General features: G+C 34.0%; 7 protein-coding genes across 8 annotated transcripts; 3 read left to right on the forward strand and 4 right to left on the reverse strand.

The window, feature by feature from the left end:
- Positions 1-8: 8 nt before the first annotated feature.
- On the forward strand, positions 9-2444 carry LOC100641898 (phosphorylase b kinase gamma catalytic chain, liver/testis isoform-like). Its single transcript, XM_003388194.3, has 12 exons — positions 9-125; positions 181-335; positions 469-523; positions 602-667; positions 994-1066; positions 1120-1210; positions 1273-1363; positions 1450-1479; positions 1565-1688; positions 1831-1917; positions 1965-2000; positions 2056-2444. Exons 1-12 carry the CDS (start codon positions 34-36, stop codon positions 2326-2328), a joined length of 1173 nt encoding a protein of 390 aa, XP_003388242.1. The 5' UTR covers positions 9-33; the 3' UTR covers positions 2329-2444.
- LOC100642022 (mitochondrial import inner membrane translocase subunit Tim22-like) lies at positions 2313-3394 on the reverse strand. Its single transcript, XM_003388195.3, has 4 exons — positions 3160-3394; positions 2691-2875; positions 2565-2637; positions 2313-2521 (listed from the first exon to the last, which is right to left on the reverse strand). The coding sequence occupies exons 1-4, from the start codon at positions 3377-3379 to the stop codon at positions 2442-2444; spliced, it is 558 nt and encodes a 185-aa protein (XP_003388243.1). The 5' UTR covers positions 3380-3394; the 3' UTR covers positions 2313-2441.
- A 367-nt stretch (positions 3395-3761) lies between these two features.
- LOC100640630 (UPF0183 protein C16orf70 homolog) lies at positions 3762-7230 on the forward strand. 2 transcript variants are annotated; one of them, XM_003388184.3, is made up of 16 exons: positions 3762-3944; positions 3991-4073; positions 4119-4202; positions 4249-4292; positions 4355-4434; positions 5056-5141; positions 5192-5298; positions 5604-5728; positions 5769-5842; positions 5895-5951; positions 5998-6081; positions 6135-6217; positions 6267-6331; positions 6522-6562; positions 6922-7056; positions 7116-7230. In XM_003388184.3, exons 1-16 carry the CDS (start codon positions 3881-3883, stop codon positions 7164-7166), a joined length of 1263 nt encoding a protein of 420 aa, XP_003388232.1. In that variant the 5' UTR covers positions 3762-3880; the 3' UTR covers positions 7167-7230. The 2 variants fall into 2 exon arrangements, with proteins under 2 accessions (XP_003388232.1, XP_019854832.1); XM_019999273.1 differs by having other exon boundaries at positions 5784-5842.
- LOC100642149 (E3 ubiquitin-protein ligase CHFR-like) lies at positions 7196-10507 on the reverse strand. Its single transcript, XM_019999272.1, has 20 exons — positions 10334-10507; positions 10185-10281; positions 10066-10111; positions 9932-9992; positions 9777-9863; positions 9693-9724; positions 9512-9649; positions 9427-9449; positions 9301-9376; positions 9036-9114; positions 8917-8981; positions 8591-8760; positions 8489-8536; positions 8241-8419; positions 8106-8186; positions 7982-8052; positions 7696-7783; positions 7538-7654; positions 7389-7464; positions 7196-7328 (listed from the first exon to the last, which is right to left on the reverse strand). The coding sequence occupies exons 1-20, from the start codon at positions 10446-10448 to the stop codon at positions 7292-7294; spliced, it is 1686 nt and encodes a 561-aa protein (XP_019854831.1). The 5' UTR covers positions 10449-10507; the 3' UTR covers positions 7196-7291.
- A 5-nt stretch (positions 10508-10512) lies between these two features.
- Positions 10513-11141, forward strand: LOC105313551 (small integral membrane protein 14-like). The gene is made up of 4 exons (XM_011407072.2): positions 10513-10615; positions 10665-10713; positions 10800-10899; positions 10958-11141. The coding sequence occupies exons 1-4, from the start codon at positions 10556-10558 to the stop codon at positions 10995-10997; spliced, it is 249 nt and encodes an 82-aa protein (XP_011405374.1). The 5' UTR covers positions 10513-10555; the 3' UTR covers positions 10998-11141.
- Positions 11142-11216: 75 nt separating this feature from the next.
- Positions 11217-11790, reverse strand: LOC105313556 (kxDL motif-containing protein 1-like). Its single transcript, XM_011407084.2, has one exon. It carries the CDS (start codon positions 11751-11753, stop codon positions 11301-11303), a length of 453 nt encoding a protein of 150 aa, XP_011405386.1. The 5' UTR covers positions 11754-11790; the 3' UTR covers positions 11217-11300.
- An 87-nt stretch (positions 11791-11877) lies between these two features.
- Positions 11878-13430, reverse strand: LOC105313557 (solute carrier family 15 member 4-like). The gene has a single exon (XM_011407085.2). The coding sequence runs from the start codon at positions 13428-13430 to the stop codon at positions 11895-11897; it is 1536 nt and encodes a 511-aa protein (XP_011405387.1). The 3' UTR covers positions 11878-11894.
- Positions 13431-13520: the final 90 nt, after the last annotated feature.

Below are 13520 nucleotides of genomic sequence, written 5' to 3' on the forward strand. Positions count from 1 at the left end.
TAGATCTGGTCACGCCCATCAATTAAAATAAAAATGGCGGACTCTGGAGGTTCCACTTCGTTTCTTCAAGGCACAGACGAAGGAGAGTTTCACAATAAATACGAGCCGAAGGAAATATTAGGAAGGTACTTGCCTTTAGTTTATGGTAGAAATAGACATAACAATCAATTTATCATGAAGAGGTCTGTCAAGTACAGTAAGGAGGTGTGTATCACGTGATACAGGACTGGAATATGCTGTCAAGATAATAAGTAGGACCCAAGATGAAGTTATCAATGAATCGATAGCTGCCGAAATCGAAGTCCTGAATCTCCTACCGAAACATCCCAATATTAGTAAGAATGGAATTAATTAATGCCATAATCACATGTATATAATTATGATACGATTAGCAATGATTGATGTTGATACTTGATAGTAAGGATCTATTTCCATTTAATTATTTAACATTTATTCTTATTCTTATAGTTCAGTTATATGATAAGTTTGAAACTCCGGCGTACATATTTCTTGTTTTTGAACTGTAAGTATAAATAATAATAATTATTATTGTTAATTAATGTATGAGATATTATAGTGTATTATTTTAATTCATAAACAGCGCCTGTGGCGGAGAGTTATTCGACTATCTAACAAAAGTTGTACGTCTCTCAGAGAAAAAAACAAGGTACCTGTATTGTACATATTTATACACTCTGTGGTGAAAATTTAAATATATTTTTTGAATACATAAATAATATTATATCCCACAAAGCAATCTGCATTTTAAGTGAAGTAGTGAACTAAAATTGAATCAACTTAAAAAATTTATTTAAAAAATCCAAACTTGATTTGAATCAGTTCAAACTTTCTACACAACATAAGAACATGTATAATTTTTTTTTAATTCATAAAAAAATTCAATTTTAATCGTACTATGCTCAAAATCCTGTGGGAAATCCTGATATGTATAGTTCATTTTTTACATGCATTTTTATTGTGACATTTTTGTAGACTAATAATGCAGCAAGTCTTTAGCGGTGTCCATCACATGCATTCATCTTGTGTAGTACACAGAGACTTGAAGGTACTCAATAATGAATACCTTTACGTTAATATTATAAGTGAGCATTCCACCAGCCGGAGAATATATTACTAGACAAGAATGGCAATGTCAAAATTTCCGACTTCGGTTTTGCTACAAGAGTCGAAGAAAATGACGAACTCTCTGGTAATGAATATCCCGAGACATTAATCTTAGCTATACATTATTACTCCTGTTCTTGTGCATAGACCTATTGGGTACTCCTGGTTATCTAGCTCCCGAATTACTAAAAAGATCAACAGAGCCGGATGCCCCTGGCTACAATAAAGAAGTCGACCTGTAAGTTGTAATGCTCCTTTTTTAAAAATGCACTTTTACGTTAAATTGTACTTTTATATACTTTAATATCCTTCTTTATACTCTAGATGGGCTTGTGGTGTGATTATGTACACATTGTAAGTGACACTGTTGAGTGTGTGTGTGTGTGTGTGTGTGTTCATTAGGACATACACGTACATGTATATATTTTATATCTTATAGGCTGGCTGGGTTTCCTCCATTTTGGCACAGGAAGCAGCTCATAATGCTACGTAAGATAATGAATGGAGACTATGAATTTGTGAGCCCAGAGTGGGACGAAATCTCCGACGCAGCAAAAGACATGGTTAGATCAAGTCTTTCTCGATCCTATACAATCATAAATGATATATATTTTTTATTATTTTAACTTTTATAGGCTTAATTTTTTTATCGATTTGTTTTTTCACTGGCATCCCATAAATTTTGATTTATTGTATATATTTTAGATAAGAAGATTACTGACAGTTGATCCTAAGCAAAGGATGACTGCCTTAGAGGCACTAGAGCATCCATTTCTAGAGTCAAAACCAGCAGTAAGTCAATGATTTCATGATGACCAGTACATGTATGATTCCTCTAGGAGTTTGTGATATTTTCTGCAGGAAGAAAACTAAAGGTAGTGCGTGTTAAATAATATATTTTTCAATCTTTTTTCATTCTTTGCTCTTCAGGCAATTCTGTGGTGTGTTCGATTTTGTGTTGCTGTAGACCGAAGTCGAAAAACTCCAAAAGTTGTGACGATAAAGGACATTGGGACGAGCCCATATGAGAACAGATACATTCGTAAACTAATCGACACTTGTGCCTTCCACATATACTCCCCCTGGGTCAAGAGAGGAGAAGAACAGAACAGAGCGGCGCTTTTTGAAACAGCTCCAAAAGTTGCCATGAAACATCCAAACTTCTACATTAGCAGTGCAGCCGTAACTTTTACATTCACTTGACTCAATCAATACTATGATAATAATAATAATTATTATTATTATTATTTTTAATTCCTTAACATGAATGATTATTATTTATATATAATTTTCAAATACTAGTCTTTTAAGTGATGCTATCTTCTTAAAAAGTAATCAATGACGGCGGAGAAAGCAGCAAAAGCTCCACAGCCTACAGCCCCAGCTTGAACACCAGCTAAAATTTATAAAGATGCTGATACTAAACATAAGGTACTTACCACGGAGTCCTAGTACTCCGCCTGTAATACAACCAGACATTACGCTATTGCTCATTCCTCCTTTTCCTCTGTACTGCAATAAAATATTAGCAATGATAGCATTCAATTATAATTAATTTAACGTACACTTTCAAGTAGACATTCAGTTCCAGAAAACATGGCTCCGACGACAGCGAAATTCCTCGCATAAGAGCCTCCTCTTTGAGTCATCTCACGAACAGCATCTCTGGCTGTTTGCTTGGAAACATTATCAGATATCGCCGGATCAAGACCAGCTGTGAATAAACCAAAGGCACCTCCCAAAAGGTATCCTACATACAATAAAGCATAGCCATTAAATCTATTACTATTACTATTACTGGCATAGAGTGGAAAATTTTTAAGGGGCATAAATCTATTTCATGGATTTAATTTTCACAAATTTTCACCATCTACCATCTTTTCATATTAAATTGAATTTTACTTTTGCAAATTTTCTCAAAGAATTGTGAAATCAGCACCTATTATTATCATTTTACATCAATACTAACATATGCAAAGCTATAAAATGATTTTAAAAAGATAGCGCCATTAAGATATTGTCTTAGAATCTCACCTAACACACAGCTAGTGATGGTTTTAAAGGTGCATCCAGTTAGTAGTGTCTCCATTTTTAACTCGGTGTCACTTTTAGGTCTGGTAGCAAAGTCTAGCCAGGGATAGGGCTTGACGCTAGTCCCTAGGACCGTCTGCCCCTGACGCATATGATCAACGAGCTCTGGAAGAGTAAACTGATCACTAACTAACAAACGAGGGGGACTTGGATCTCCTTTCATTTTCACATAAAATGATTTTTAATTTTTTAAAAGAATTGGATTTGACCACGTGAAAACACGCCTACGCCTACGCCCACAAGGAGGTTTACCACGCCCACATATACACTGATTACTAGGTGTGGCTGTAAAAACATGGGTCTTGGCAGATCTATTCACAACATCTTCTTTAGAAGAGCTTCGACTTTCTTTGTGACTATTGTAGTAACTGCTGTGTTCGCTGAACGAACTTTTGACCACGCCACTGCAGCACTCTGGGACAGAATGCAAAGAGGAGTGAGCCTTATTCATTTTAGTATATATATTTTTACTCTCCTCTTATTATGTATACACAGAAACTGTGGGATCACATGAAAGGCGAGATAGAAGGACAACAAGAAGACTAACAGACTATTTAAACTTTAAAACATGTAGTGGTTGTTTATGATGACATATTATGATATTCCGTACATTTCCGTGTTTTGTCGTATACTTAAAAATATCAACAAAGAAGGGTGAGGAGGGATGTTGGAATTGGAAGTTATCCCCGAGAGGGGACTAACTAATGGACGGCTAGAGCTGATCCTTGGTGAGTACTGAGACTGAACGGCATGTCTATGTTCTTCTAATGGTAGGTATGCCATTGGGTGACTGTATAGAAGTCCTAAAGTCAAGTTATTCCACTGTCAAAGATGTTCAACTCACCTATAACGAAGAAGTAATTTAGATTTTAAAGTCTATTGAGCTTACGTACTTGTTACAGCAACCCTTGGATAAAGAAATTGTCCTTGATTTGACAAACGATGGCGTTAAGTTGATATTTGATCAAAAATTCCAGCGTCTCAAAGTATAACATGTATATACATGTATATTATTTTTGTTGTTACTTTTAGATAATTGAAATATACGATACGAAAAGAATCACTCTCAAATATTGGTAACTAACTATGAGGAATAAAATTAATATGTTTTTATGATTTATTAATATTATTATTTTAGTAATAATGTTTTTTCAGCCCCTGGTACAGTCCCAACATTGGAACTAATAAGACAATGTTTCGGTCCAACTAGAGCTGGAGGTATATAACTGCTATTTGTTTTAATATTTGTTCTAAATTTCTACACAATATTAGTACATGTACTGTATATATTCATTGAAAAAGTTATTAAAATGCAGAATTTCTCCTGGTCATTTTTGGCGAAATTTGGCCAAAGACCCTGTACTGTAGTACAGCGACTTTGACCAGATTTTTAGCAACTTTAAAAATTCATAAAAAATCTAATTGGGATTGGAATCAGCTCAAACTTTCTGCACAACATAAGAACATGTATATGTATTAGAAAAAATTATAAAAATGGAGAATTCTCACCTTGTCATTTTTGACAAAATTTGGCCCAAGACCCTGTACTATAGTACAGGGACTTGTACAGGGACTTTGGTCCAATTTTGGAGTAACTTTAAAAATTCATAAAAAATCTAATTTTGATTGGAATCAGCTCAAACTTTCTACGCAACATAAGAACATGTATATGCATCAGAAGAAATTATAAAAATGAAGAATTCTCACCTTATAAATTTTGACAAAATTTGGCCATAGCCCCTGTACTATAGTACAGGGTCTTTGGCCAGATTTTGGAGCACCTCTAAAAATTTCTGATAATTCTGAAACTTGTTAGTAATTATTTATGATTTTTATTAGATCGTAACGTGAGACAGCAGCTTTTCCTATTGCTATTTCGTGGGATTCTCTTTGTGTTTCCTCTATGGAGCGCTGGCAGCTCATCTGTATGTTAATCCAAGCACGCCTCCTTTAATAGTAACTCTTATTTTCTTAGCCTATATTTGACGCTGATGGGCTCGAATTCTCGGAACCTAGTGTCGAGGGTTCTCTTGTTCTATCGAAATTATCAATCTTTAGTGGGAGTAATCCACTGGAGGCTGTGTAAGTGAATGGAGTTAATGAACACACAAGTAGTACACTATAGTCATCATGTAGTTGTTGTGCATCATTGATGATACATTTTGATTACTGTAGACACATTTGTGATCACTATCCATTATTTTTAGCTATTTTACGATTGCCCTAATTTTGTTAAAAGTTAATGGACGTAAATATAATTGTCAGTGTGTAAACCTTAGTTGTAAAAATCATTAAAATCAATGGACGTTAATCCACCTACCATTGCAAGAATGCTAAACATAAAAGTTGTTAAATTATTTGGTTTTACAGTATTCTGTATTGTGTAGTTCCCCTCCAATACCTATCGAGTATTGTCAAGGTCATTGCTTTGCAAAATGCATTGAAGGAGTTAGAAATGAGGGAAGCAATGCTGTCACATCTCTTAGAGTGAAGATACTTGAAACCAGTGAAGGTATAGCATATAAATGTGAGCTGCATTAAATATACTTTAGATTTATTACAATCAGCTCCTGATTCAAGCATTAAACAACTCGAGAGAACAATATCATTCAGAGACTCACCACAAGTAAAATAACTGAAGCATCTCACCATCAAAATTAATAAATTGCATGTATTAGGACGTAATGAGTTCACTTGGTGCTCCTGATAAAATATTCTATAAAGACGAAGATAAAGTAGAGCACTGCTTAATGTTATATTACTTTTATTGCTAACCTTCAGATGCGCATACACTCTCAATCTCAGAACAAGCTTCCTACCTCAAAAACATCTGATTACTTCTTTAATTACTTTACTCTTGGATTGGTAACTAAAAAATAAAACTATAGTAATATTCATAATAATTATTTTCGTGATAGGACATTTTGTTTGACGGTACTTCTCATCAGGTTAAAAAGTTTATACTACACACGAATTATCCAGGTCATTATGACTTTAATGTGTAAGGAAACGTATTGTGTGTCCATTGTATAATGTATTTATCTCTTTAGCTATCACAGGTGTCATTTTTCAATATCGTTTCCAATCAGCAGTTACTCGCATAATGCCAGTAATGGTGAGACTATTAATAAAGCATTAATTTGTTAAAGTTAATACACTTTTTACATGGGGCACTGGAAAATAAATATTATAAATTATTTGTCAATAAATTCCCTTGAAATCTAATAAGCTTAATCTAAACATGTATTTTATTCAAATAATATGTGGCAAAGGTCTTAACATGAATTATTTCTTATTTGCTGTAGATTCCTTATCACAAACAATATCAGTTACTACTTTCACTAAAGTCAGTTGACTATTATTATTATTATTATTATTATTATTATTATTATTATTATTATTATTATTATTATTATTATTATTATTATTGTTATTATTATTATTATTGTTATTATTATATAAACCCAAAAACAAGAACTAATTAGAGCTAAAAATAGAGAAAAACAAAAAAGGGAAAGGAGAGGGAAGGCCCTATGAGGAAAATAAAAATAAAACAAGGAAACTATACATGTATTTAAAAAAGCTAATAATAAGGAAAGAAGAAAGAGTCAGACCTGCCCATCCACATCGGGTGGAAGGATAGGAGAACGGCTTATTATTATTATTATTATTATTGTTATTATTATTTATTATTGTTATTGTTAGTGGAGTGAAGTAGTAGATTATGTCTTTCAAGATAAGCCAGAGAAGCCTGTTGTCCTAAGTCGTTCATCCTCTACCAACAATACAAATCCTTTTGGCTACACTTTCTGTTACAACCATCATAACATCATATTTGAAGTATATGCTAAAATTAAATGCTGTGCATTCAATAATGCCATGTATTCTATACACTATAGGTCATGAAAAACAGTCACATAGCATCAGTCATAATCTACAGCCCTCAATGACACATCACTGTTCCCCTCTTTCAGTTCAATTATTAAATAATAATAATTATTTTTCAGTGATAAATTTATAGTTGAATATTTATAATACACAATAATGAGACTATCAAGCAATCCTTTGGCGTTGTCTAGAATCTAGTTTGTGGACAAATGTGATTATAAGTCCTAAGAAAATAGTATTTACGTAATAATTATGCACCCAGCAATGAGAAACAGAGTTCATACTTAGCATGTCCTGTGTTGTGTACTTGAGTGCGACACTGTCTGCCCCAATGACAATTGGGTCTATCAGTAACACTATCTAAAAATAAATAATAGTTGAAGGAGTAATGAAGCAATGCACATGTATATGAGTATAGATTTATTTTTTCTACCAGGTAGTTCTTCACTGCTTATGTCACTTCTATACTGAAAAGCCAAGTCTTTCATGTTTTTAAGAGCACATGCAAAACATGTTCTTGAGCATGAAGATATTCTTGCCGATCTTGTGTCTAAAAGAGGAACATTGATTTAATAATTATATATATAGTACCAGGTGCACTATATGTTCCATTGTCTAGTTTATCTAAACAAGTGTTGATCATGTCTTTGAATGCGAGGCCTTTCTCTCTCAAATAATCCTATGGTGATGACAAGTAATTAATTAATCAATCCTACCACAATAGTACAGGATATTTCATCAAATTTTTGAAAATTCATTTTCATTGAAATCAGCTAAAACTTTCTACATAGCATAAAGGCATCAGACAATCTAATGCCTGACTTCATTACTAATTTTTGAGCTGTTTAACTACATCATTGGAGTAAAAACAGCACACCTTGAGTACTTTTGATTCATAGCTGTTATCATTAATGATTCGTCCTAATGTCGACTCATCGTAAGTAACATCTAGAGAATCATTAACATTAAAAAATAATGACATACATGCACGTGTACATTACCTTTAAACTGATTAAGACAGCCTCCTGCAGTACAGCCACACCCCCAGTACATGTGACAAAAAGACTTTGAGCAAATATCACCTAAAGAATAACAAGAATTAAAACTTTATTTTTATCATATGGTGCTATGCATACATTTCTGAGGCGGGATTGAGAGATCTGATTCAGATCTTCTGTCTGGCATGGGAAGCATGCAACACATGCACAGCACATGGTTTGTAGAAGGACTGCAAGTGAAGGAAGATCTAGTAGAAACTGCATGAGATGGGCCAGCATAACTAGGACACTGACGACATTTTGTAGGTGGAACAAAACTAAAGAATAATGATGATAATAATAATAATAATAATAATAATAATAATAATAATAATTTATGTTTTTACCAGCTCTTTACTGACATAGCAGAACGGCTCTTCAGTGCTATAACAGAACTAGATAAAACAAATTCTTCATTATTAAAATTGAAATATTTAAATAATATAGACCTTTCTAAATCTCTGAACTCGCTTTCAAAACGTCCCAATGCTATTGTCAAGGGATCAGGACCACTACTGCTACTAATATCATCATCATCTTCATCATCATCATCACTATAGTCTTCACTTTCTTCTTCATCCCACGACAATCGCTTCCTCCTCTTAGCCTTTGGAAGCATCTAATGGTACAATTTGCAATTATAAATTAAGTTATTATTAATTTTGGTTTTGCAGTTATTCATGTGTAGTGTACTACATGAAGCACAACAGGAATAAAAACACATGCTTTAATTATCTCTCGCTTTTTCTTTCTTCCTCTCCCTCTTTTCTCTAACCATATCTTTATCAATTTTATTCTTCTCGTCCAGTTCTTTCAAATCTTCTTCGGGTCTTTTCTTTCCTTTACGACAAGTTACTCACAATAGTATGTACTCTATCAATAGCGAAGCATTACCTGGGTTTGATCTCAAGTAAGCGCTCACTAAATTATTGACAATAAAATTCTTTGTAATTCTCTCAACTTTCAACCGACACTATAATAATAAAAATCAAAATAATATATACAGAACAGCAATAGAAACAGGGTTGCTATATATAGTGCTTGTTACTATATATAGAACAGAACAGTGCTTGTTACTATACATAGAACAGAACAGTGCTTGTTACTATATATAGAACAGAACAGTGCCTGTTACTATATATAGAAGAGAATCACTCACTGAGGGGCATTCATTTGAATAGCTCATCCAATCTGAGTAGCATCCAGCACAGTAAGTATGAGTGCAAGGTTGTAAGCTATAATTAACAATGATTATTGACTGTTTTATTATTGTTAATATTCTCACCTTACACAATCATGCAGTATCTCCTACGTGTCAGTATAAAAATTAATAATAAAAATAATAATGATTAATAATTACTGACTTGTACCTGGCATATTTGACATAATAGAGTCTCTTCAATTGAGTCTTTCTTATTTAGTTCTAGTTTTGGAGGGTCTCCACTATCAGTGACAGCTGCTTTCTTTTCTTCATTCACTTCAATAGGAGGAGGAGTAGAACATTTAGTCTACTAACACTTTTAAAAGCAATCAAAAAATAATTTGGTCAACCTTAGTGTTAATAGGAGAACTTTCCTTGTCAGCTATATATAAAAGGTATCAGTAATATAAATAATAATAAACTTGTTGTCATACTTTCCAATGTATTAAGATATTCTTGAGTTGCATCAAGCGATGCAGTTGAATCTGATGGGCACAAGTTAACAAACTTATAAGATACATCTGCATGTAAGGAGCAATATCAATGCAATAGGTTAGAACTCAATATAAAGTACACAAAACAGGCTTACTCATGTTTGAACTGCCTTTACGAAAGACAATTCTTATAATTTGCGAGTCGCACAATCTAACCTAAAAATTATAATAATTTGTGCAAAATAATTAAAAAATATAACTAATTAACACATTAATATGTAAATTTTACTTGTTCTTTGTTGATTTTAACACCATTCACAAGCGTACCATTAGTACTAAAGAATAAATAATTCTTAAATTAATTTCCCAAAATTAATAATTAATTAAGTAGTTCTGTTGTAATTGTACCTCGTGTCTTTACACCAAATGACACCTTCTTCATCTTTAATGATTGAGCAGTGACATGAAGACACGTGCTTATTATTAAGAATGGCAATATCACAATCTTTTTATTAAAAAATCTTATCAGACTATGCAGCATGCAATTGTCCCCAAACCTTTGTTTCTGCCAATCTTAAACTCAGGTCTGATAATAGGGAAACGTTTCTCTGAATCTTCATCCAGAGATACCAGCAATCCCCAAGGATCTTCAGGTAAAGTATCTTGAGACATTTTTATAATTTTTCCAGCCTCCAGCCCCTCCCTCTATTGCAGACGTAACATGACGTAGTCTAGTCATGATGTTGACCACGCCTATTATACTGTAAACTAAAACTAAAATGGATGGTGAGGAATGTGTTTGTGCCTGTATTTGTGCTATGAGGAGGTTGATGGAGGCAGTGAGTTATACAGTAATTACCCGAGCCTTCACTTTACTCATTTCTTTAGATAAAAATGTCTCAGAATCTTTGTACGGACACTGGTTGCCTTGATGGATGTAAGCCATTGAACTATGGATAGGATAGTATCCATGATTGAACTGACATGTTAATGTGTACATTATCAATAATTATTGTTCTATAGATCCAGCATTGCCCCAGCCTCCATTTTTGGATGAATACACGAAGCTCCTCTTACTAATGCTACTAGCTTTCATCCTTGCCATTCTTCTCTTCTTGTACAGGTAAAGCTTAAAGCTAGTCAGTTGTGAGCCGAGTAAATGTATATTTATTATGTTTTAGACCAAAGAGTTTAAGATCAGGACACAATGGGTCTTGTTAACTGCTTTATTGATCATTTATAATGACATACTACATTGTACTCATTTTATACTCATTTATGCTACTTCATTTATCTCTGTTGACATAATGTACCTAATTTTTATTGTAAAATGTGCTTTTGAGTCATGGCTAATGAGTTAACCAATAATCTATAGTCCTGTGGCAAAAGTAATACTTTTGGCTGGTCAAACTTGCATAAAACCATGCTTGGCAGGTAATGTAAATTCACAGCAAAAGAGGTGCTAGTTATGATATAAAATTGTTTAAAATAATTATAATAATAACTATTATTATATAATAATGTTTATGACAATTCATCTATTTCGTTATCATATTTTGCTTTCGCTGCTGCATAAGCTTCAGGATAATTAGCAGCAGCTTGAGCTTTGAGATGTCTAATTCTTCGAAAAATGGAGTCCAACTGTTTCTTCAAATCGCCCAGCATCTTGGTCTTCTGTCTGAAGTCAGCAACAGATTTTTGGAATGTTTCTTCAGAGACATCATTTAATGATGAAAGTTTCCAGTTTGTTATCTCCAATACTTGGAGCATTTTGGCTTGTTCTTGTCTAATGGCCACTATCTTGTCATGAGGGACTATTTCAGATAGATTATTTATGAAAATGTCGCCGTCAGAAGCAGTTCTGGTTGCCTCCTCATCAATATGGTCATCAGAAGTGGATGTATTTGCATCTGGGGCCACACTGTCGTCTTGCTTGTCATCTTCCTCACTTTTTTCTTCCACGAAAGAGGTAGCCATTTTTAGTTTGCAAAATTAGCCCCACCCATTTTAATTAGACATGTGAGTGGAATCACATGCATTATGCAAATAGTGTCTCTATACTTCAAAAAATTTTTTAAAAACAACAATTAGTCAATTATTACTATCTTTTAGATCTACCTATGAAACACTTATTGAATCATTCAAGTTCAAATTATTTCTATGATGAAATTGCAGTTGCTGCTCTCTTCTACGAAGCTTGTACTTCATAGAAAGACGAGCAAAAATGATGAATGAGATAAAGCACAAAATGGCTCTTACTAAAAAGTAATAAAAACCTCGACTAATAGGAGAAGATGTCGATGCCATATAATAACGAAATGGGAGTAATAGTACAAAACCGAATGCCTGTCTTGAAATCCAAATGAAAAACCACAGTCCGACGATAGTCCCTCTCATTAAAACAGGTGACTGAGCAAGAGTGAATTCAAAAACTGCTATTTGAAAAGCATACCTTGCAACTGCTTTGGGTAGTGCAAAAAATACATTCCAATTCATTCCTGGGTCTGTTTCATTTGCTACACCAAGAGAATAAAGACAGTTGAATTGGTTACCAGAAGTATAAACACCTTTCAATGACAGAACGGAGTATGCAGCATTAAGAGCAACTGCAAACATTAGGCCAATCCCAATCCTCTTGAGCATACTGGGGATATACCTGTGGAAGAATGGGTAAACAAGAAACTGATGAAGAAGGATCATGATAAGATAAATCGAGAGAAGACTGATGCTTGCAACTGTGCCATTCTCACAGCCATAGTTTTTCTTACCAGGACCAGTAATAGAATCATCATATGATAAAGGGATGGCACATGATAGTAGGAGTGGTATTATTTTCAGTACAGTCTTCACATCCTCAACCTTTTCTTCTGAGAATGGTCCACCATATCTCTCTTTACCCAGATCCAGTCTTGAAGGAGCCTCTTCCTCCCAATAAATGAATGCCCTACGACTTGCAGGATATTTATGCTTTCTAGCATAACATAAGACCCTAATGATTGATGTCAATGGATTAGAGAGCGCAATTGTATTCGGAGGTTTGAGGAGTAGGAACATACCACAAAGGTTGTGCGTGATTAGTACTACAGCAACACAGATGCAACAGAGAAAATACAAATACAGTTGATAGTTAGGTATGTGACCAAGCTCAGTGCATAATGAAACTATCAGTGGCCCAACGTTATGCCAGTGAATGACGGCACTTAATTCTTCGCCAGATGACTCAAAAAGCTGATCAATATTAAATGGTAACAGATTGACTCTAACACCAGCCAAAGTAAAAGATAACAGGTAGCACAGAACTTGATTAAATATGACAACAAAGTTCGATCTTAGATCCAACAGTGCTAAAACAGTTAGCAAAGTAACAACAGCAAAAGAAATGTAAGCCCCAGCAATGATTAGTTTATACCTGCTAATAAAAGCATCTCCAATGAACCCAAAGAGAAGAACAGCAAGACCTGCAGTGATCCACAAGTATACTTGATCAACTGGAAGATATCCAAAAACGTTCACAGCAATCCCAATGCACAGATCCCAGAATAGCACCAGGAGGGCTCCTTTGGAGTGTATTAACTGGAAGCGATAAAAGGAAGGACAATGTATCCTGTGGCTGGTACTTGATAATGTCCTTAGGAGAGGAGCATTATTGGCCATCATTGGTAGCTAAGTAGAGCAAATTGTATTTTTATTTTTTACTGATTAACTCTACCTTTAGCAGCTTCTTGTTGTCAGTTATAGGTTATT

This window comes from Amphimedon queenslandica, unplaced genomic scaffold (genome assembly GCF_000090795.2).
Source record: "Amphimedon queenslandica unplaced genomic scaffold, v1.1 AMPQUscaffold_13281, whole genome shotgun sequence".
Classification (NCBI taxonomy): domain Eukaryota; kingdom Metazoa; phylum Porifera; class Demospongiae; order Haplosclerida; family Niphatidae; genus Amphimedon; species Amphimedon queenslandica.